A 23,684-nucleotide genomic window follows, 5' to 3' on the forward strand; every position below is an offset into this window, starting at 1 on the left:
CGCTTTTTAGTGAGTATACATTGACCACGTTTATTCATGTCAAGATAGAATTAGGGGCCAAGGATATTGGCTGTCGATTTGTTTTCTTTGCATTACCATATCTACCACCTTTTCTTGATTTATTATAATTACCTGGATAAAAGTAGGAATTTTGTGGTTTATATAGGAATAATATAAAAATCATTGCTGTTATTTTTGGTGAAACAAATTTTTTACAATGTGTTTTAATTTAAGTAAAATTAGAACTTTATTTTCTAAAAGAAAATTACAAAGGAATACCCTTTATAACCATAAATGTAAAACTTAACAAAATGTTGGCAAATTAAATCCAGCAAAATACTAAAAGAGTGATACACGATGATGAAGTAGTTTATCCCCAGAAATGCAAAGATGGTTTCACATTCACAAATCAATTAATATTATTCATTATGTTGGCAGAATAAAGGAATGAAACCATACAATCTTCTCAGTAGATCCTCATTCATAATTAAAACTTATTCATGATTTTAAAAAATTCTAAGTAAACTAGAAATAGAAGGGAATTCCCTACACCTAATAAAGGGTATTTATGAAAATCTCACGGTTAATAAAAATGCTCAGGGGTGACAGGGTAAATGTTTTCCTTCTAAGTTTGGACACAGGGCAAAGATACCCCCTCTTAATGTTGTAATGGAGGCCCTAGCCAGTGAAATAGGGCAAGAAAATGAAATAAAGAACACAATGTATGTTAGTGCAGAAAATTGTAAAGAACCTATAAACTATTAGAACTAATAAGCACATTTTAAAATGTTGCAGTATACCTGGTCAATATTCTAAAGCCAATTGTTCTTTTATATTTTATTGGTTTGCTGCTAATAAAATTTAAAACAAAAACAAAAAAAAATTGCAAGATTTATACTACACGAATTCAGAATTTACTAAAGCTACATCAATTAAGACAGTGTGATACTGGCATAAGGACTGATAAACATCAATGAAATAGAGAGCCCAGAAATAGACTCACACTCATATAAACAATTAATTTGCAAAAAGGCACCAAAGCAATACATCAGGAGCAAAGAAAAACTTTTCAATGGAAGGTACTAGAATAATTGGATATTCAACTGAAAAATGTTTATCCAAAAGGAACCTGAATGCTCTTCAGCATTGTTTTTGTCCAATACACTGAACTGATGGACTAGTCCTTTAGTAACGTATTATCAGTAAGTCAAAAATACTATTTATTATGGTAATATTTCTGCTGCAGGGGTACTATTTTTTTGTTTTGTAAAAATAATTTTTTAAGTTAGAAAGCAACAGGTTTTTTATTGATAGCTCCAATATTAAAGTATAAAGTAAACAAAAATTACCCATGATCACACAACCCAGAAATCACCCAATTTGACATTTTGGAGTGGTCTTTCTAGCCTTCTACATATAAAGCCATAAAATTTGTATAATGCATTTTTAAACTTAAAATTATTTTGCATGTAATCTTCTTTTTGTAAGACTTCTTGAGATTTTATAATTTTTATTACTTTTAATTTTTAATTATTATATTATATAATATATAATTATATTATATATTATATTGTTATTATTTTGTTTTCATGGAATATGACAATATAACTTTCATGTCAACATATTTTCATGACGTCTGTAATTGATTTTCAAAAGACAAATTTTAACTGCAAGCTTTATCCAACTTGCACTTCTAATAGACATTTATTTCTGGAGTATCTGCCAAGCTCATAATGACTTTTCTTCTGTGGAAATTTTTCATTCCACTATCCCCTACCCAAAGTGTAACTTTACTTAAGGGGGAAAAAAAAAAGAAAGAAAGAAAGAGAAAAAAATCAATGCGCAACGCACAAGCAAGAATAAATTACTAAAATTATTTTTTTTTCTTAAATGCATGTCAGATTTTACCTGGCTTGCTATGGCTTACTGTGCAGTTCCTATGCAAAAATAGATCCTGGATGTTAAGGTATCCATTGGCCTAAAAGATTAAACAAACATTCTGATTCCAGTTGTTTTGAGCTCATCGTGGTATGGTAACCCAATTTTAATTTATAACATTTTCTCTGGACATTCAAACCCCAAACACTTAGTTAAAAAAAACTTCTGTATCGGCACCTGTTTGTTTGTTTGTTTATTTTGAGAGATAGAGAGCACACACATGCATGCCTGTGCAAGAACAGGGAGGAGGCAGGGGTGGGGAGGGGTAGAGGGAGAGAATCTTAAGCATGCTCTAGGCCAGTGCAGAGCCCATTGCCAGCTCCATCTCAAGACCCTGAGATCATGACCTGAGCTGAAATCAAGAGTTGGTGGTTCAACAGACCGTCTGAGCCACCCAAGTGCCCTCAGCGCCTGTTTGTAAATTGGAGTTTGCTTTTGCACTTGAAACTTACTTTGATCACCATTGTAATCTATTATATAAATCTGTCTCAGAAGTCACTCAAGGGACTTGTTATTGAAGCATCCAAAACATTTTGTTAATTTTTTATGACCCATAGAGGAGTTCTGTATCAGAGACTGTAATGTCTGAAAAACACTGCATTTCAGCTGGATATTTGAAGTGAGATTGGTGGTAGAGAAGGCTGTGATAGTACAAACTTGTCTGAATTAGTTGACATTTACTTAGGTAATATGTTTATATAGCTCCATGTACCCATTAAATATTTTTAGTATTTAATCACTGCAGATAGTCAAAGAGCACAACCTAGGCTCCAAAGGATTTTGAGAAGTGCAGAAAAAAATAACAGGTTTTAATCTTTGTAAAAATCAAATTGATTTCTGTAAGTGGAGATTTAGTAAAAATTGACTTCACTCAGTGCTCTGTAGTCATATCTTATTCTTGGCATTGAAGTTACATTCTTAAGATTTAGAAATAAAATGTCGAATCTCAAGTTATTTAATTTATAAGTTTTAGTGTCAGTGTAACATACGTAAGTGCAGTTATTAGGAAAATTAGAATACTTTACTCTTTTATATGTGGCTTGATTTTTTTTTTAACTCAGTAGGTATCTGTTTCAGAATAAGATGGGGAACTTATCAAAAATTCATAATTAGAAAGCCTATTCTAAAATTTTAAATCAAGTCTCTGGGGATATATAGCCTGAGAATCATTATTTTTTTTCCCAGTTTTATTTTTATTTGAATTTTTTTTCCACTCTCATTAGGGTTTGAAAACTCTGTAGCTGATCCTGGTATACTCTAAATTGCAAAAACTAGTGTGATAACTATCAATAAGAAAAATATTTAAACTACTGTAGAAACATTTTATTTTCTAATAATGTAAAAAAAATCAAAATTTGTACATCCTTGGGATCATGCTTTAGGATTTACATTTCTATACCATCATGTTTAACATAAGTAAATTCCATCAACTTTACTTCAAGGTTTACTTGAAGTATATTTACTTCAAGATTATTCCTCACAATAACTTAACTTTCACTTTTCCAGTGAAAAAGTAAATATGCAATTTGCATATTTATCTTTTTGACTAAAAAAGACTAAACAATGAGTGTTTACTAGAACTAGTTTTGCCATTATTTATAAATAATGAATTGTTAAAGCTGACATGAACTTCGTTATTGGGTAGTTGACATGTATAATAATAAGAAACTCAGAAAACAGTGCCAGACAGAGCACTTTCTTCAATACTGCGTCAGACAGGGGCCCACAGCCAGCCTGCTACAGATGAGGGCAGTTATCATCTCTTCCTTCACCTTTTCTCTTTTTCCTTCTGACCAGTTTCCACTGTTTGATTTTAAGACAGATATTCTAGAGTCTTGTCTAACTCTCTTACCATTGTATTTCAACTCTAAAGAAATTAATTTACTCATCCATTAATATTTCTTGAGGCTTTGTTCTAGGTTCTAGGGATAAAGATAAATGAAATTCACAGAAACTCTGGCCTCATGAAACATATTCTAGTAATTGAGAGAGAAAATGACATGGATAAGTAAGTCTAATATACAGTGTGGATCATGGTAGTGTTAGAAGAAAATAAAGCAGGGAGGTGGGATATGGGGTATTGTGGAAAGAGTCTTGAAATGGCAGATTCTGTAGACAGGGACAAGTAAGTGATTTTTGCCTCAAGAAAGTGAGGGAAGGGGCCTTCTCTTGTATGGAAGCTCATCCTAGGCAGAAGGCGTTGAATTTAAAAAGGCCCAGAGAGGGAGCACCCCCTGAGATATTCTAAGAAGAGCATCCTTGGTAAGTGAAGTCATCACTTGTTTGAACAAGTTTTTGCCCTGGCATTTTCAGGCAGCACGAATTTAGGAACACGTTTTTTTAAAGTACATTTTTAAAAAGAACATGCTTCCCTGTGTATCGTTATTATTATTTGCATTGAATTTCTCTCTACTAACCGTATTGTTTAAACCTATTTAACATTTCAATTTCTATGTAGCCTTTGTCAAGAGAATACCACTACGGCAACAATTTTGGTTACATAGTGGCATTTAAGCCCTTTGATGGGGAAGAATGGAAAAAAGTTACAGTTACTAATCCAGATACTGGCCGCTATGTCCATAAAGATGAGACCATGCGCCCGTCTACTGCATTTCAAGTTAAAGTTAAGGCCTTTAACAACAAAGGAGATGGACCTTACAGCCTCACAGCAGTCATTAATTCAGCACAAGATGGTAAGTAAAAGAAAGCCCTTACTAATATGATGAAGGAGGGGAGAAGCCTAACCCATTGGTAGTCATTTTGTTTGCTGCCTTTTGTAACTTACTAAGATCTTTTCATAGTTACTAGGCATTTAGTAATTGAGTATTACTTTAATCCAAATGAAAATGTCACTCTATCCATTTAAAGACAAGAAGTGCTTCCAAAATCGTTTTCATCCTTTAGATCATGTCCATGATAGTTAGGAAACCTCCACTAAAATAATTGGCCTAGACAGCTGTTCCTGGCCTCTTGATTTTAATTTGGAAGTCAGAAATTCTCCGTACCTGATTGGAACCTCGGTATGTCTGTGCGTTCACAACATTCACCGCTTATAAATTACTTAACATAATTATTTTTGGCAGTAAAATTTCCCCTTTTTAACACCAAAATTGTGTAATTATAGCATTTATGTAACTTTTTGGTCATTACAATAGAGTGCTGAAATTTTATTAAAGGGAACCTAAGCATAATTCTATAACAAAGGAGTCAGAAAAGCAGTTGAACTTTTTTCCTGGAAAAGGCAAAATTTGTCTGGAAGACTATTTAGGAGGTAAATATAGATACTGGCTCTGTTTTTCTAGAAACTTTAACTGATCTGAGCATGCTCCTAAAGGACTCTATAGATTTATGCTAAATAATATATAGCTTTAGATTGCACATAAAGACATTGATTTCTGTGATTTCTATTTAAGCTACTGTGCTTTTTATTATGATTTTCCTATTTAAAGAAAGATAAGACTTCCTTATTTTTTAAGATCTTTTCATTATATCTCCATATTCATGGGCACTATGTAATTATTAATGGCTAGAAAAGCAAATAGGGATTTCTTTGCCTTCTGACCTAATACATTTGTCCTTGGCCAAGTTCTCTTTGCACGTGTACGAGAAGCACAAATAGAAGAGTGTGAAGAGAAAAACACTCTATTCATTTACCCTGTTTGCACTATTTTTACTTCAAAATAAACAATTAGCTATCCCGTAGAACTCGTATATACTCTCCAGTCATAGAGTTACTAGTTTTCATATTCGTTAAAATTTAATGTGCATTCAAATTATTCCATGATCTTTACTGACAACACAAACATGAAAGGAACCATATATATATATATGAATATATATGTGTGTAGGTACAAACACACACACACATACTTTTTAAGTTAGTTAACTAAATATATAGAAAGAATAAAAATAGAAATTATTTAAGTTTATAATCAATTCAGGACTTTTTAGTCCCAAGTAATAAATCTTACATTCTCTGTGCTTATTCTGATTCAGTGGAAATATGATAACTTAACTCAATGTTACCAGTTTGAACAATGTGAGTACATCTCACGGAGGAAATGAAAGTAAAAAGCATTTTACAAGTTATCTTCTCACCGAATATCAATTTTTTATTGCTTTATTTGATGCTAAAGTAGTCAGGCGAAAGGCCATGCTTGTCATCTCTTTAGTCATGGCCATCTGCATTTAATTATATTTCTTTCCTAAATGTTTCATGGGTCTCATAAAACCTGCATGTGCCGAAACTTGTATGAGTGTTCATCTTCTCTTTTACTGCTAAGAAATCAATCATAGTGCTACACGTTTACCTTGATTTAGAAAGGCAACAGTGCTCATGTGCAGGACATTTTTAACATAAAAGAGGATTATGGCTTGTTAATAAAAGACAATAAAAATTGATCATTCTTGCTTAAAGATTTTCTTAGTTTCTTTGTGTAATTTTCACAGGGATGTAAATTACTTTTTTTCACTGAACAGAGGCCTTTTTGATACATACTTGACTTGATGCCCAGTTGGAAGATTAAACTTATAAAAGCTTTGCTGAGCCCAAGAAGCAGTGGATGTCACAACTTGTTTCTAAGGATCTTAAAAAACCCCAAAAAACTGTGCATAAAAGAGGAAGAAGAAAGTATCTCTACATAGTATCTTTAGCTCATGTAAATACAAAGTATGAGAAAATTGAAAATTAATTGTAATGAACAATGTTTTATAATAAATACCAAATTTCCTATTTTTGATAATTGTAGTTGATAAGCTAATAATAATAATTTAATCTACATCCATGGGCTTTCTTAGCAGATTAGTTGGAAGAAATGCAAAAAAGAATTAGTACAGTTCTTGCTCACAGATATTGGAGAAATCCATGAAGCTTTCCATATTTTTTTAAAAGTGTGTCTGTATATGGGTATGTACAAGTGTATAAGTCTAGAGTAACATTCCTGTAGATGAGTGCATATATCATTGATTACCATGAAATAAACTAATAGTGGTAAAACTAGAGAAAAAGATAATAAAATTATTGGACTTACTTTATTTTACAAATATGAAAACTACTTGAAAATATTAAAATATAGTTTTAATCTATTCATTCAGCGAATGGTGCTCTTTGACTTTTGTTATATAAGCATCTTATTTAAAAATATAATGTTCTCATCAAATTTCAGCTCCCAGTGAAGCCCCAACAGAAGTAGGTGTGAAAGTCTTATCATCTTCTGAAATATCTGTTCATTGGGAGCATGTTGTAGAAAAAATAGTGGAAAGCTATCAGGTGAGTTCAATTTTTATCAAAGTATATACATTTATTCATAAGTATATTAGCATAAGTTTTCAAATATGTTACATCTTTCAATCTTCTGTAGCCATTGATTTATGTGGCAACCAACACTATAATCTGTTTTTAATATGTTAGGCATTTATAAGCTAATTGTGAAGAGTAAGGCAGAGGTTCCTAACTGACTTACCCAGGAGAGAAGCAGAGTCCTGTGCATTCACAAACAGCCCAAATAAAAATGAAGGTAATAACACTCATGGTTAGACAAGACCTTTTGAGACATTCTCATAAAATGCTGGTGAATTTTAAGTTTTTTGAAATCATTTAGGTAATTTATAAAAGCATCCTTAAAATGTTTATTCTATTTGTCTCAATAGTTCCACTTCTAAAAGTCCCTATAAAGGAAGTAACTATAAAATATGCCAAATGTGTGTCTCATAAAATAGACACATATTTTCATAAGGGATCCTTCATAACATCACAAATATGTGATCTTATGAAGGTAGAAAATTGGTAACATTCAAAATATCCCAAAGAAAACTTCCCTTGATTGGTGTCTTTAAAGACCAGTAGGAATAACCAGGTAGAAGGGGGAGGATTTGTATTAAAGGGAAAAAGACCTGGAAAATGGAAGCTGGAATGATAGTTGTGGTCTTTAATACGATGCTAGCAAAATTTAGATGTGATTATGCAGGGAAAGTGAAATCATCTGGTATTCTAAGCACAAAGAGTGAAAAGTAAGAAGAATTGGCATCGTCCTGTCTTTGCAGATGAGCAAATGGATGCCAGAGATTCAACAACTTGCCTCAGCACAAATTAAGTGTCAAAGCAGTATCTAAAACTCAGCGTTTCTGAGACACAGTTCAGGGCTTTATGCCAAACCACACATTCCTGCCTGTTTTAGGCAGTGAATGGACAGTGAGGGCCCTTCTGAAACCACAGGCAGTGAGCTGTCCACCCAATCAGCTAGCCCTCTCAATTCTGGTGCTCTCCCTTCTTCATCTGTCCATAAAATATTAGCTCCTCTGGGGCAGGATTTTGTCTGCTTTCCTCTCAGTGCCAAGAACAGTGCTGGGCACAGAGTAAACACTAAACAGATACTCACTGAGGGCTGATAGTGATACTCAAGTATGATCAAATCAAGTGTTACAATCTGACCTTCTTAAAGCCATGTTTCTGAGATGTAACCACAAAACCAACCCGAAGTTTTAAGTGTTAAACATGTAAAATAACAGGAAGCTCATTTGTTTTGTTTTGTTTTGTTTTATACTGTAGGTTATGTATGATTTGGGTACGTCTCAATGTGTCTTCAGATAATCTTTATAAGGGTTCAGCTGAAGTTATTACGAAAAGAGTGAAATGGTAGGAGTGAACTGGAAAGACCCAATATTTGTAACTTATTAATTAAAATTAGATTTACAGCTAGTAGAAAAGGAATGGGAAAAACAGAGAAATTCACGAGCTGTTACAAACCCCTGTAATAAGCAATTTCAAGGTTTCTTGGGAGAAGACATCAGTGTTTGGAGCTTGAAAGTCATCTTTTGGACCATAGCATTTTTTCTTATTTCATATTATTCATTTTTAAGTAATAAAAAAGAGAAAAAAAGATCATTTAATATATAACTCACTGAATTAAAATGCTAAATATGTATTTTGCTTTTTAAAAACATTGGCTTTGCCTAAGAATTACGTATTGACTATTTTATGACTTCCAACAGAGAACAAAGGAAATATGAGGTGGGAAGCAATACTAATAACCAGAATATAAGTTTTTTTTTAATTGGAAGTAAGCATCAAATAAGGATTTTTAACTAAATAGGCAGCAAAAAAATTTTAGCAGATAATATTTTCTCAGATGATAATTTTCAAGGAAAAAAATGTATGCCATTGAGAAATTTAGTTTCACAGATATCTGACATTTTGCAACTCCATAGTAAGTAGAAACTGAGCAGATACAGGTTGATATCTCATCTCTATCACTGAGGAATTTGGTACAAAACTTATTTGAAATTTCTGATCTTTGGTTTTCTCACCTGGAAAGCTGGAGAAAGAGTAATCATGCCTCATAGAACTGTTGTGTGGAATGAAATGGAAGCATTGAATGCTTTTCCCTATTCTTTGTCTTTGGATATTGGAAGACAATGTTGATGATGATGATGACAGTGATGAAGAAGATGATGATGATATTAATGATAAGAATAATAACATTTGTTGAGTCCTTACTATACTAAACAGTTAAGCTTATTGTATTGAAAGTACATGATCCTAGGGAATAGATGCTATTATCATCCCTGTTTTAAAGATGAAGAATTTGAAGCTTAGAAACATTTGACTGGGTAATAACTGGCATAACCAGATTTGAACCTAGGTCTCGCCTCTCCAAGTAAATTAAAAATATTGGAAGTAAATCACAAAATTATTGTTTCCATTTGTTCTTTCTTAAAAACCTTTTGACTCTTTGACACAGAACAGTGAATATTGAAGAGACAAGCATGAAAGCTTAAAAGAGAGTATCTGTAACGTTTCTTCTCCTTTAAGAAAATGCCCCTGTGAGAGAGGGGGGTGTTGCTTGACTGAGTATAATGTGGTTATTGTTTCTATTTTAAAATATGATGGGAGAAGCCAGCGGTTTAACAAGATAGATGATTGAGAAAACTAATATTCCAGTGCACTTCCTATAAAAATGTACTCGGGGTCTAAGTTATAAAGAAACGGTGGGGGGGGGGGAGGAAAGTAGCACATTAGAAAATAAAATAAAAAGCGGAGAAGCCCAGCTCCTATGTGACTGACCCCATCTCAAGGTTAATTTCCTGATATTTCAAGTGAGAACTGTAGGCAATTGAGTTTAAAAATAATCTCTTCCCTTGTGGTTTTAAGATATATCTCAGTAGAATGTTTAAGTTTTACTCATTTTTTCCTCTTGCCTAGTTAAAGAGCTCCCCACTCCTAACCTTAATACTACAAAGTTTTCCTGCAGTGTAGATGAACTAGAAGAGTGTAAGGAGTGCTCACCCAGCAGGTAAAACATTTGCTTAACTTAATGAAAACAAGCAAAATATGCTATCAAGAATAATGAATGCAAAAACTCTTAGCAGCTGAATCAGAGATTAATGCAAATGATTGGTTTCACAATTACCTTAAAAGATTATCAAACCTGAGCAATCTGCTCAAATGTTTTCAAAGGTTATTTTATTATGGTGAGCATAAACTAATCTTTAGGAAGCGCTTTATTTCCTTATTTTGATGAAGACATGTGTCTTCATCTGGATCTCGCCAAAGCAGTCTGACACACAGACGTGGGAAAAGGTAGTGTTTTGTTGTTGTTTGTTGTTCCCAAGGAACACGTATGAGGAAAAAGCAGAGTGAACAGGAAAAGGGGAAGCTTGAATACAAAGATGCTTTATCTTTCTTGGCAAACCCTTACAAGAAGCTAATTGAAGCCTACATAGAATTGGTTGGTCTGGACACTAGCGGTTGAAATAAAAGCATTTTGAATAGTTCCCAAAAGGTGTATTAATACATATTTGAATGATTTATATTATGGCTATTCCTTTCCCATGGAATATGCTAATAAGCAAAGAGTTCTGGGATTTGAATAATATAGTTATTATATAACATATTTTTAGAGATTTAGATTTTTTATGTCAGCATCTCATTTTTTTCACTTTACAACCATATTAAAAAATTTTTTTAGAAACACTATATTAAATCTTTAACAAAGAGTAGTCATTTGTCACATGATTTTTTTTTCCAGAAATTTCAGAACCTACAAATCTGATACAAAGATTTCTCAAAGTAGAAAATAATAAAATGGAGCAAGCTTAATTTTCAAAGGTACTAAACATCTTTAGGCACTTCCATAATTGTAACATCCATTTTTATATTCTAAACCCCTCTGGAGAAAATGAAGTTAAAAGAGCCATTTTTTCCTGCAAATTTCTTATATTTTTCTTTTTTTTTTAAAAGATTTTATTTATTTGACAGAGATAGAGACAGCCAGCGAGACAGGGAACACAAGCACGGGGAGTGGGAGAGGAAGAAGTAGGCTCATAGCGGAGGAGCCTGATATGGGGCTCGATCCCATAACGCCGGGATCACGCCCTGAGCCGAAGGCAGACGCTTAACCGCTGAGCCACCCAGGCGCCCCTCTTATATTTTTCTGTTAAAGGATATAACTATATTATCTTTGTACAAAAGTGGTATTAATGTAGCACACAAATTAATGGAAAGTGTAATATTCTTTTGCTAAAGTTTTTCTTTTTAGCTTCCTAACACTTTTGTAAACAGTAAGCTTTCTTGGGGCAAAATGATATACTCAGATCTCTCTGTCCAAGATATTAGTCATTTTATGTGAGCTTAAACACTTTGATCTCTTCCTTTATTTTCTTAGTGAGATCTAGGACAGCAAGGAACATGTCAGCTTGGGTCTTCACTGCATTCCTAGTGCCTAGCACAGTAACTGGGACAAAATGGTTACCCGTTAACTATTTGTTAAATGAATGAAAGAGTATTGTATATCAAATGCAGTCCTATGCACACAGTCAAAAATAAATAATAAATACCTGTCTTCAAAGAGCTTCTGATTTAGTCAGAGTAGAGACAGACAAGTCACGAGGCAGTTTCATAATTGTTTAATAAGCACTATGACAGGTTTACAATAGACAAAGGATGCCATGGGGGTTTTAGAAACATGTAGAGAAAGGGTGAAAATTATAAAATGCCACAGCATTCAATAGAAATAAATACATCTTTTGTTACTGTAACAGAGGAAGATGAATGTATGGTTTACTATCCATAAAGCAGGACCTGCTGTATGGATGGATGTATGTATTTTCTAGTTATGCTAATCCATTTCTACTAATTCATCCAGGCTCTCTTTTGATCTCCTTAGTGATCAGTTAAGCACAACACATGTGTTCTGCTCCATGACTACAGGTTGTACCCTTCACTCCAAGTGATTTTCTCACAGATGATTGTCAGTATTTCACCACATTGAGAGACTCAATGAGATGATCAAGATGCAACAGCCCAAGTTTATTATCTATTTGGAAATGAAGTGCATGACCAGTGGCTAGTTCAGTGAAGAAGTTGGTGCCATATATTTCGTATATGTATCTACTGTTTATTTAAGTATACTTTGAAAACACTGTAAGTTATTTGTAAACATATACTTTAAAGAGAGACGGATTATTAAATATTTTTTCTCAGATGCTTTCATTTGTAAAGAGTAACTATACTGTGAAAATTTCAAACTCTCATATTCTAAAATAAGGAAATCTATTTGGCACACTTAATAATTCTTTCTGCTCCCTAGTTACAAAGGCGTAGCTAAGTCACTGTTTTAATTTATTGTGATTTTTAATGGAGACTGACCGTACAATCCCTGCTAAAATTAGATGAATAAAGTCATTTCTCATTTCAGATACAGGTGCAAATAGTAAATTAAGGAAAGCTTTGTTTTTTTCTTTTGTGTTGCCAAAATGCCTCATGGAAATTTGAGAAGGCAGACAGATTTTGTCACTTTAATTCCTCATTTTAGTACATAGCATCTTCTAGAAATGGCCTTTATTATATTAATCTGGTTTAGAGGCTTCTCTTCTTTAAACTGGATAGAAAAGTTGTTATACTGGAATGAAGATTTTAAAATGTGATATACATCTCAGTCAACAAGCATACATGTAAAAATGCATGAATTTCAAAGACTTCGGTTTTAATTGCCATAATACATTCTAGATGTGTGTGAAGATAATGTATGTAGATAATACTACTTTAGTGCCTAGCATTTCATTAGAATATAAATGTTCATTTTATTTCTCTTCAGGCAAGCAATAGAAGAGGCCTTATGTATTATCTAGTTCAAATGCCCTCTAAAATACAGGCCATCCTCCTTCTCAGATGAATGTACTCACTGTCTGAACACTTTCAGAACCCAGAAATATTCCTTTTCCAGGTGACTTCTCTCCTTAGAAAGTCTTTTGTCTGCCAACTGAGATCTTCTCTGGAGACATTTGGTGCAATTCTACTTCCTTCTTTCTGAGGCCATCCTTCTGGTCAGATGACAGGAATGCCAGGGCGATCCTATCAGAACCAATAGGAAGAGTATTATTGACATGAGAAAAATGAATACTAGTAAACAAAATAAAAATATTGCAAAGGAAACCAATTAGCAAGTTAGTAACTAGCCTTTGTTCTGAAATGTGCTCATTCTAATATAAAACTTGCTTAGTTACCAAGTGAATTCGAGCCATCTAGTTCCATTTTATAATGGCTTAATTTGTTTTATGTAAATGAATCATTCAAGATTATATAAATATTAGATATTATTGTCTAGGCACTTTGGTTAATTGTGAAATTAAATTTCCATAACTTTATAGACAGGGAATCTAAAATATATAAAATACCAGTATGTATATATAAAATACCAGTATATATTTAATCCTCTCCTTTTTTTTTTAAAGATTTTATTTATTTATTTGACAGAGAGAGACAGCCAGAGAGAGAGGGAACAGAAGCAGGGGGAGTGGGAGAGGAAGAAGCAGGCTCATAGCGGAAGAGCCTGATGTGGGGCTCGATCCCATGACGCCGGGATCACGCCCTGAGCCGAAGGCAGACGCTTAACCGCTGTGCCACCCAGGCACCCCTAATCCTCTCCTTTTCATTTACAGCTTAGACATACAGACTTCTGACCAATAAAACAGACTTATTAGAAGGGTGAAAATCATAACTCACAACTTTTACGTAAACTTAAAGAGGGAAGACTGTCATTGATACATTGGTTGGTAAAAGTGATCAGTTCTAATCACAACATGGATAACATTTTTAAAAATAAATTTATATTAAGGATAAATAAGTTCCTCATTATTAGGCATAATTATTATCAGGCATAATTTTTCTTTGATATCTGGCCTCAATATAGGTTCAAAGGAAAAAATTTTGCATACATACTTCTAAAATGAGCTAGCAGAAAGTATTACACTGGCATGTTTAGGCCCCATAATGACTGTTTTGGTCAAAGTTTATTCTTGTCAAACTGTTTTATCAATGACTCATAACAAATTTGACATCATATAAACAGAAATAAAACAGGAAATAAGTGATAAAAATTACTGTGGCAATACTTCCAAAGACTAGTGTTATATTTTGAAGGTAAATCATATGCAGTTTTTTGTTTTTTCTCTTTTTTTGTTAGTGTGAGACTATTGCATGTCATGAGGTGAGCCTTTGATTTGTCTTTGACATCTATAATAGATCTACATTCTATGCCTTGCCATATTCTATCTAATAGAGTGTAAGTAGCATTAAGTAAGACTTGCGTGTATGACACTCAGCCAACATCATTGGTGTCAGAACCAACTGAAAAGGATTTTCACAATTGAAATGTCTGAATCATGAAAGAATCTCACTAAATTCGAATGTTTGCAGATTCGGTACTGGGCTGCCCATGACAAAGAAGCAGCTGCACACAGAGTTCAAGTCACCAGCCAAGAGTACTCGGCCAGGCTAGAGAACCTTCTGCCCGACACCCAATACTTTGTGGAAGTCAGGGCCTGCAATAGTGCAGGGTGTGGACCACCCAGTGATATGATTGAGATCTTCACCAAGAAAGCACGTGAGTTTCAACATTTGCATTTTAGACTTGTCAAAAAATACCAATTGATTCAATCATGATGCAGGTACATTTCAGAGAAATGTACTACCTAGCAGTCTTAGCACACTCAGTTTTCAATTTTATTCTTTACAATCACCCAAGATTTAAAAAAAATGTTATTGTATATGATGAAAAAATGTGGAGAATGCCTTTATGCATTTAATGTTCTACTATAGAAATAAAATTACAGAACCTCTATTTGTAAAGACTACCCCTCAAAGTTTTGTATCATTAGATAATTAATTTGTCTTCTCTGTTATTATTTTTAACATTATTTTTATAGGGCTGTATTAACAGCCTGAGAAAATTAAAATTCTGCTTATTTTCTATATTTTTATTTATAAGCCTTTGTCATTGCATAATGCAAATGCAAGTTAAATGTTGTAGCATTCTGTTTGCTCTCTTATTACCATATGTTCTCATTGTTTATGTAACAAGACTGCCTACCCTGGTTAGATCTTCCAGGCATTCTTGCCTCTCTGGTTTCACTTTGATATCTCCTTCTTCAACCCACATTGAATATATAGAAGAAGAGAATTTATATTTGAGGCTCTAGGAAGTTTTGCAAGAATTTAAAGACATGAGTGCTATTAGGGTTTGACAATTTATGAAATCACTTGGGGAAAAGGTTAACTGAACGCGGTGAGATACCACACTTTGGTGGTGGACATGGGTTTCAGATCGGTTTTTGCCACTTACTAAATGTGTGACGATAGATAAATTACCTCACACCTTTAAACCTGTTTTCTAATTTGTAAAAGGAGCATTTGTTCCTGGGGCACTCGTTCCTTTGTTCTTTTTTCCATTTATTCCTTCATCAAACATGCACTGTGTGCCCATCACTGTTCTAGTGGTTGAGGACACAGAAGGGATCAAGCCAGATCCAGAGCCTCTTCTCATAGGATTTACGGCCTAATGGAAAGACGTGGAAAAAAACCTGACAAATAAGTATGTATGATAATATCAGATGACAGGGCAATAAAATGAGTAAACAGATAATAAAATTGAACGTGACTTGGGTGAGAGCTGAACCCCAATTGAGTAGTCAGGAAAAGCCTCTTTGAGAAGATGCCATTCGAATCATATATATGAGTACATGAGTCATAAGAAGGACCCACACTATGTGACAATTGGCAGGGAGGGGACTCTTTCAGGTAGAGGCAATAACTAGTGTAAAGCCTTAAGGTGGGAATAGTTTGGAATGCCTGAAGTGTAGAAATGTCAGTGGGGCCAGGGTGTAGGCTGGAGGTGAGAAGGAGGAAGTGTGCTGGGATTGAAATATGAAGGGTCATGTTAGGAGTTAAAGTTTTTTCGAAGTCTCATAAGAACCATTGGAAGATTTTAAGGCAGAGAGTGATATCTAATTCATATTTTTTAAAAATCATTCTGGCTTCTGGATGGACAATGGCTGGTGATGAAGTAAGAATAAAAATAAAAGAGCCAGTTGGGGACGATTTTAGATGGTGGTTGGAATTAAGTGATAATGGATAGAGAAGTGGAAAATTTTCTGCAGAAAGAGTTGACATCTTGGTGCTGGTTTAGATGTTGGCATGGGTGAAATGGAAGACTGAGTATCAGATTTTTTTGATTCAGAAACTGGGAGTTCAATTGTGTCATTTGCCAAATATGGGAAAGACCCAAAGAGAGGAAGATTTGGGAGTACATGGCAAATGTTCCATCTTGATTACATTTGAGAAATGTTTTAGACATTCAAGTAAAGAGAGGCAATTGGACACATTCATCTAGAGGTAAAGAGAAAGATTAGACCTGAGATAAAATTGTGAGTTCTTCAAGCCATGGGCCCAGATGCAAGATTTAGGGAAAAATCTTAAATAGAGGAGAAAAGGGTGCTCAGGATCAAGTCCTAGGTCATGTCAACATCTAGAAATTAGGCAGAGGACGTGGAGCCAGCACAGGATGATTAATGAGAAGGAGCAGCCAGAGAAGTAGGAGGAAACCCAGATGTTAAAACAACATGAATATAAGAAAAGAACAAGATTCAGAAAGTGATTAGAAGATCAACTCTGTGGAATGCTATAAAGGTATTAAATCTGAAAGGAATAAACATGACATTAGATTTGGCCAGCTGAAGGTGATTGATGACCTTGGAAACAGCAGTTACAAAAGGCCGGTGGAAAAAGAAACCCAAGTAAAGAATAATGACAAGAGAATAAAAGATAATTATATTACCTACCTCACAAAGCTGTGGGTACATTAATGAACCCAAGGACCTAAAGTGCTTAGTCTAGTGCATGGCATGTAGTAAGCACTCATCAAAATTAGCTCTTGTTGTCACATCATTATCATCACTGACTTAAGGCAGTTTGCAGAACTGAAGTTGGATATGGTGGCTGTCACTTGCATATTATTACTTTCCACAGCTCCAAGCCAGCCGCCAAGGATCATCAGTTCTGTAAGGTCTGGTTCACGCTACATAATCACCTGGGATCATGTGGTTGCACTATCAAATGAATCAACAGTGACAGGATATAAGGTATGTAAAAGATTACTGGATTATTCCCCACATGGGCTTTATTCTTGCAAAGACTGATTGGTGTTTGGACTTGATTGATGTTTGTTGCACCAAAACCCATTCAGCTTTCTTATTCTAGCTGTACAGCAGAACCAAATGGCACAGTACCATGTTACATTTTGAAATGCGAAAAGATCTTCAGTGAATTCTAAAAAAATGCTATGTCAAGTGAGCAAGATAAATGGACAAACTGATTTAAGGAATAGAGTTGTTAAAATAATCAGCACATAAAGCAGAGAAAGAATCCATTTTTGTTTGGCAATGATTAAGATAGCGTTGCCTAATGCACGGCAAACTGATGTATTGAGTTACATTCCATAAATGAGCATAAAAAGGAAAAAAGAGAGACACCTGGGTGGCTCATTTGGTTAAGTGACTGCTTTTGTCTCAGGTCCTCATCCCTGGGTCCTGGATCGAGTCCCACATCAGGCTCCTTGCTCAGCGGGGAGCCTGCTTCTCCCTTTCCCCTGCTTGTGCTTGCTGTCTCTCTCTGTTTCTGACAAACTAAATAGAATCTTTAAAAAAAAAAGGAAAAAAGATTATTTTCATATATTCTCTATACACATCTTTTATTGGATACCAAATTTTAGGAGTAATGTGAAAAAATTAAATTGTGAGGCAATGTTTTAAGATGTCTCTAATATGTTGAAAGAGCCCTAATTTTATACCTATTCCATAAGAAAAAAAGCACAGACACATTTTTTCCCTCTCTTCATTTTAGGACATTAAAAAAAAAAAAGATGCTTAAGGAACTTCCCCTTGGATCACCCTAAAAAATAGGTGAAATCAACTTTTGTGAATTAAAAATAATATGAATTTTCCAGCTAGTGTTAAACAGCTTCCTGGAATTTTTTATTATTAATTAAAGTCTAAAGCATTTTTATTATGGTTTTAATGTTTTGGCATTGGCTCATTAGTCAACTTTATTAAATATACATATTTTGGTACTTTTTCAGGTACTCTATAGACCTGATGGCCAGCATGATGGCAAGCTGTATTCAACTCATAAACACTCCATAGAAGTCCCAATCCCCAGAGATGGAGAGTATGTTGTGGAGGTCCGTGCCCACAGTGATGGAGGAGATGGAGTAGTGTCTCAAGTCAAAATTTCAGGTAAGCCAGTCATTTGAGACACATTTCCATTAAGTACTTGTAAGTTTTTAGGTCATATAGATTCTCAAGAGTAAAGGTAGGATTGCTATGCACACCAATATCAGTGTTTCCCTAGGTAAATTTGAAATGTTATGGATGTCCTGAAACTTGGTATTTCTTCCCTTATGAGTCACAAAAATTATTTTGCAACATACCCCATGGTTTTGATTATTATCTGGATGACAAAGCATAATTAAAATGCCATAATGCAGGTATGGTAATAGCATTGTATGGTAAGAGATGGTCGCTACACATATGGTGAGCATAGCATAACATATACACTTGTTGAATCACCATGTAGTACATTTGTTACATTGTATGTCAACTATACTTCAATTTAAAAAAATACCATAATGCATTATAGTTTGACATAATTCTAGACCATTAGATAATAATATCCAAACTTCTCTTACAACAAAAGGAAATTCACTGAACTACTTTTAATACTCGTCTGACTCCTTTTTCTTTGTCCTATACATATTAATGTAGTAATAAAATTGCCTCTGGATGGTAGCACCTTCCCTTACCATCTCTCTCTGTGTCTCAGCATATCTGCTTTTGTTCTGCAAACTCTATTTCTCACAGCATTGGTTAATCCAAAATAAATACTTGAGGCAGTGACTTCCTCTCTTTCTGGGATTTTTAGAACTCTGTTAGTTAAATTTTGATACTTTTTTCTCACCCTGCATGATATAGTTTAATTGTAAAGAACTAAAATTGATGTTAATTTGAGAGTTTTATGAGACTCTGAAACACTACGAGATGTTGAATTAAAGATAAGAATAACTGATTTAGAAAACAATGCTAATTTATAGATAAATAGATGAATGTTATATATTTAATAATTCTTTAATGCTTAAATTTTTAGTCTGAAAATAACTGCACAAAGAAACTGTAGAATTAACATTAGAAAATGTCAAATATTTGGTGACTAGTACCATTCTAGAATTTTCTTATTTAAGTTTGGATTTATTTACAAGTTGTTTAAATTAGATTTTCTCATAAATTTAAATTACGTTGAATTTTTTTAGTTTAGACATTATTGTTATGTCTCCTTAGAAAATTTGGAAATTACCAAAATTTGAAAGGAAAAAAAAATCAGTCATATTCCAAATATTCTAAATTAGTTACAATTCATGTTCAGTGGAATTTACTTCTAGTAAATATATACACATATATAATTTTATAGTTTTGTTTCTATTGAATGTACCATGTTATATCCGACTTTTATGAATCATATTACATGAACAGTCCCCATGTCATTCAAAATTTTGTAAATTTCACTTAAATTATACATAATATTCTTTCAAATAAGTGTGCAAAATTTATCTACCCATTTCAATTTTCACTATAATAGAATACTATTTTGAATACATTTTTTATAAATTAATCTTCCCACTGCACCACTTGGATGGTAGTCTCTTTCTTTTTAGCCATTACTAATTTGTTAGGAGAAATGGCATCTTTTTGTTTTTGAAACAATTTCTACATTCTAAACTTTGATAACACATACTTTCAATAGTTTCATGCTTAACTCAGGCTGTTCCACTCAAGGAAATCAGCGGGAAGTGTGGACATTATCTCAAGGGTGGTGAGGTACAAAATAACCCAGTAAATTGCTTTTGAAAACCAACCTTCCCTGTCAAGGCGTCTGTCACAGCCCACTGTTGCTCTCTTCATTTCCTTGCTCTTCATTTATCATCCCTAATGTGGAGCAGAGCCCAGTTTCTGGGGTGTAGACTACAGAAGTTTGTAGTGACAGGAGCGTCAGCATAGGTATAACTAGTGACGTGCTGGTTAATGGAAAACAACAGACTCTCCTGGGGTGGGAGGGAGCCCTGGTTTCATTTGCCAGTTTCCGTGGTGTAACTATTTCCATCCTGTCTGATTTCAAGCTTCCCACACGACGTCACTCAGTGTGGAGCCAAGAAGAGATGCTGAGTGACACACCGTTAATGCAGGGACGGTGTGTCGTAGGCAGAACCTTAAGAGCTCTGATAACATTACAATGCAGTAAAATAATTAGGAAGTGATGAGTTTAGAGAATTGACTACCTTTGTTTTAAACTTTCTCATTAATTAATAAGCTTATATAATTTCAATTTTAATAACAGTGGTTTTTAACAACTTGTTCGTAAATTTCCTAAAAAGAATTAGCAGTTCGCTGTGGGGAGGTGGTAGAGACCACCTGTAGCACACCACCATTATCTCCAACATCCCAGTGGACCTAGCCCACGCCACGTACAGAAGGCACGGAATTTGCTGCTTTTACAAACCTCAGATGTAATCAGAATTCTTCCCTTTTTTGCCAACTAATGGACGACATTCTTATTAAGGCAGAATTTCTATTATTTATTTCTTATTCTAACCATAACTGTGCAAAGAAACTATACAATTAACATGAGGAAATGTCAGATGTTTGGAGGATAGAACCATTCTAAACTTTTCTTAACTTAGGTTTATATACAAATTGTTTAAATTATTTGTAATGAGAGACACATGTAAATGCAAATGGAAAATTTAGGCTTTCTTAGAAATTTAAAGGACTTAATACTTTCCTTTGTTTCTATTTTCACGACTAAAATGTGCAGTCAGGAAGAGAGTACATCGCTAGATTTTAATGTTAATAAACATTATTATTATTTAGTAATAATTAAATTCTGTTATTTGCTCATTTATTTATTCATTCACCAAATAGACACTAAATGCCTGCAGTGTGTCAGGCACAGTTCATATATTTAAATGTACTACCGTATATATATATTTCCCCCTCCCTCCTATTCCACATCACTATTATCCCTTGCTGGACCTATTGTGATTTTAGTGATTCTCTTGGCTTCCAGTTTTGACCTCCTACAGCCCATTCACTCTGCAACAGCCAAAGGGACCTTTTTATACATAAATCAAATCATTCAATTCTCTTCTTAGAAAGACATCCCATAGGATAAAATCTAAACTCTTTACCATGGCCTATAGTGCTCTATAATAATCTGGACAAACTCTTATATCTCAGTTAAGTGATTTCATCTTTGTTCCATTGACATTCTTTCTCTTCTTGAACATACACCACTGTTATCCTTACCTTGACACATTTGTACTTGTTCTTGCTGCTGCCTAGGATTCTCTGAATCTTGGCATGGCAGGTTCCTTCTTGTCATTTTTGTTTCTGCTTTTAATGTCACCTCCTCAGAAGATTTGTATGAACACCAATTTAAGAAAGCTCCCTATTCTATGTCACTCTTTTATTTTATTCATAATATTTATAACTATTCAAAATTAACTGATTTATTAATTTATACTGCTTATTGTCTATCTCCATCCTTACTTGAACATAAGCTCCATGGGAACAAGCTCTTGTCTGACTTCTTTAACCTTTGAATGCCCAGTACCTAGGGGACATATTTGGCACATAACAGTTTTTTAACAAATAATTGTTAAATGAAATTAAGATTTCTGCATTGAACAAAATTTAGTTATAAGAACAGTTTGGGCAACTTAAATTACAGTTTATATGTCTAGAATGTTGACATACTTCCCCATTAGGCACATGGTTTGTGTTATGCCATGAGCTAATCCACAATTTCTTATAAAGTTTAAGACTTCATATGAGAGATAATCTAGAAAATTATTAGACATGGTAACTTGCCTCTCCACTCCTCTCTGACCTGAACACTGTTACTGCTGTCTTTATACATTATTCCCTATCAGATGATTACAGCTCACATCTAGGCAAATGTAACACACAAATGTTTCATCAGAAATATACTATCTCTAGGGGCGCCTGGGTGGCACAGCGGTTAAAGCGTCTGCCTTCGGCTCAGGGCGTGATCCCAGCGTTCTGGGATCGAGCCCCACATCAGGCTCTTCTGCTATGAGCCTGCTTCTTCCTCTCCCACTCCCCCTGCTTGTGTTCCCTCTCTCACTGGCTGTCTCTATCTCTGTCGAATAAATAAATAAAATCTTTAAAAAAAAAAAAAGAAATATACTATCTCTAAGAAATTCCATATTATCTTTTAAGAATCTTTTGTTTTTATCTGTCAATGTGAGCTAAATTAAGAAAGTGCAAATAGCTACAAATATTTTCAGTATCAATTTTAATAAGCTAGTTTACCTTATTACATATTCACTATTAATTTTAGAATTTAGATTATCAAGGATCTGTGGTCATAACTAAATATCCACAAAGAAGCATGCAATTCATTAACTGTATGAATGTGCATATTTTGAGCTTTTAATTTTCTTTCTAGTTTTAAACAGACAACAGATATCTTAGTCAAGTCAAGGAAGACTTTTAAGAGCATTTTAGAGGCCAGACTTCTTCCTAAGGACAAATCATAATCATTTGAAAACTTTAAGGTGGTAGGAGTAGCATGAGCAGATGTTTGCACTTGAAAAATCACTTTGGTGATTGTGGAAAATATATATAGTAGGGAAGAAAGATGTAAGGAGATGAATTACAAGGTTATTATTATAGAATGATTAAAAGATGATGATGGTCTGGACTGGAAAGAGGGCAGTGGTGAAGTCTAGGGTGGGTTCTAAAAGAACAAGGCATCTTTTCCATTTGATTTAAAGTTGCTATATATGCATTGTGTTGATTTTGTAGCTTCTAATAAATCTGTAATTTATTCTGATATTACCATAGATGATGTAATCTCATCATTTAACCTACTACTTTTGGTAAGTCCAAGTTATTAAGTTAGACTATATAACCAAAGCCACTGACTTAAACACTGATGAAAAACACATTTATGTTTTCACTTTGTCCTCTTCTTCCCAGTAGCAGGAAAGGAAGGGCTAGGAAGCCATTCTCTAGACACAACATTTAGATGTTAACTCCGATACTCTGAAGCTCCCTTCTCTAGTACCTAAGTAAGTGGTACAATATAAAAGGATCAAGAAGATAGTTGGGATGGTTAGATTTAATTCACACATTATGAAATCAAAATGCTATATTGACATCATCATGTTTCCAGATACTTCCTCTGTAAGCATTTCAAAAACCGAAACTATTTTGAGCGTCTAATCTTGTACAGTAATCCATATACAGAAGGGGAGAGTAGTATAAAAGGTGATCTTAGGATTACTTTATCCTGCCTTATTTAATGATAGGTTACTATATAATTTAGTGACCACCCAAAT

General features: G+C 34.0%; 1 protein-coding gene across 3 annotated transcripts in view; it reads left to right on the forward strand.

Annotated features, from left to right (window-relative positions):
- Positions 1-23,684, forward strand: part of CNTN1 (contactin 1) — a 341,918-nt gene that overhangs the window by 294,212 nt on the left and 24,022 nt on the right. For all 3 annotated transcript variants that reach the window (XM_034645472.1, XM_034645473.1, XM_019805131.2), the window contains 5 exons: positions 4,397-4,631; positions 7,104-7,207; positions 14,633-14,819; positions 17,240-17,352; positions 18,348-18,504. In XM_034645472.1, the coding sequence (XP_034501363.1) occupies positions 4,397-4,631; positions 7,104-7,207; positions 14,633-14,819; positions 17,240-17,352; positions 18,348-18,504 (796 nt within the window). The remainder of the gene's footprint in view (positions 1-4,396; positions 4,632-7,103; positions 7,208-14,632; positions 14,820-17,239; positions 17,353-18,347; positions 18,505-23,684) is intronic.

Source organism: Ailuropoda melanoleuca, chromosome 16 (assembly GCF_002007445.2).
Source record: "Ailuropoda melanoleuca isolate Jingjing chromosome 16, ASM200744v2, whole genome shotgun sequence".
Lineage (NCBI taxonomy): Eukaryota > Metazoa > Chordata > Mammalia > Carnivora > Ursidae > Ailuropoda > Ailuropoda melanoleuca.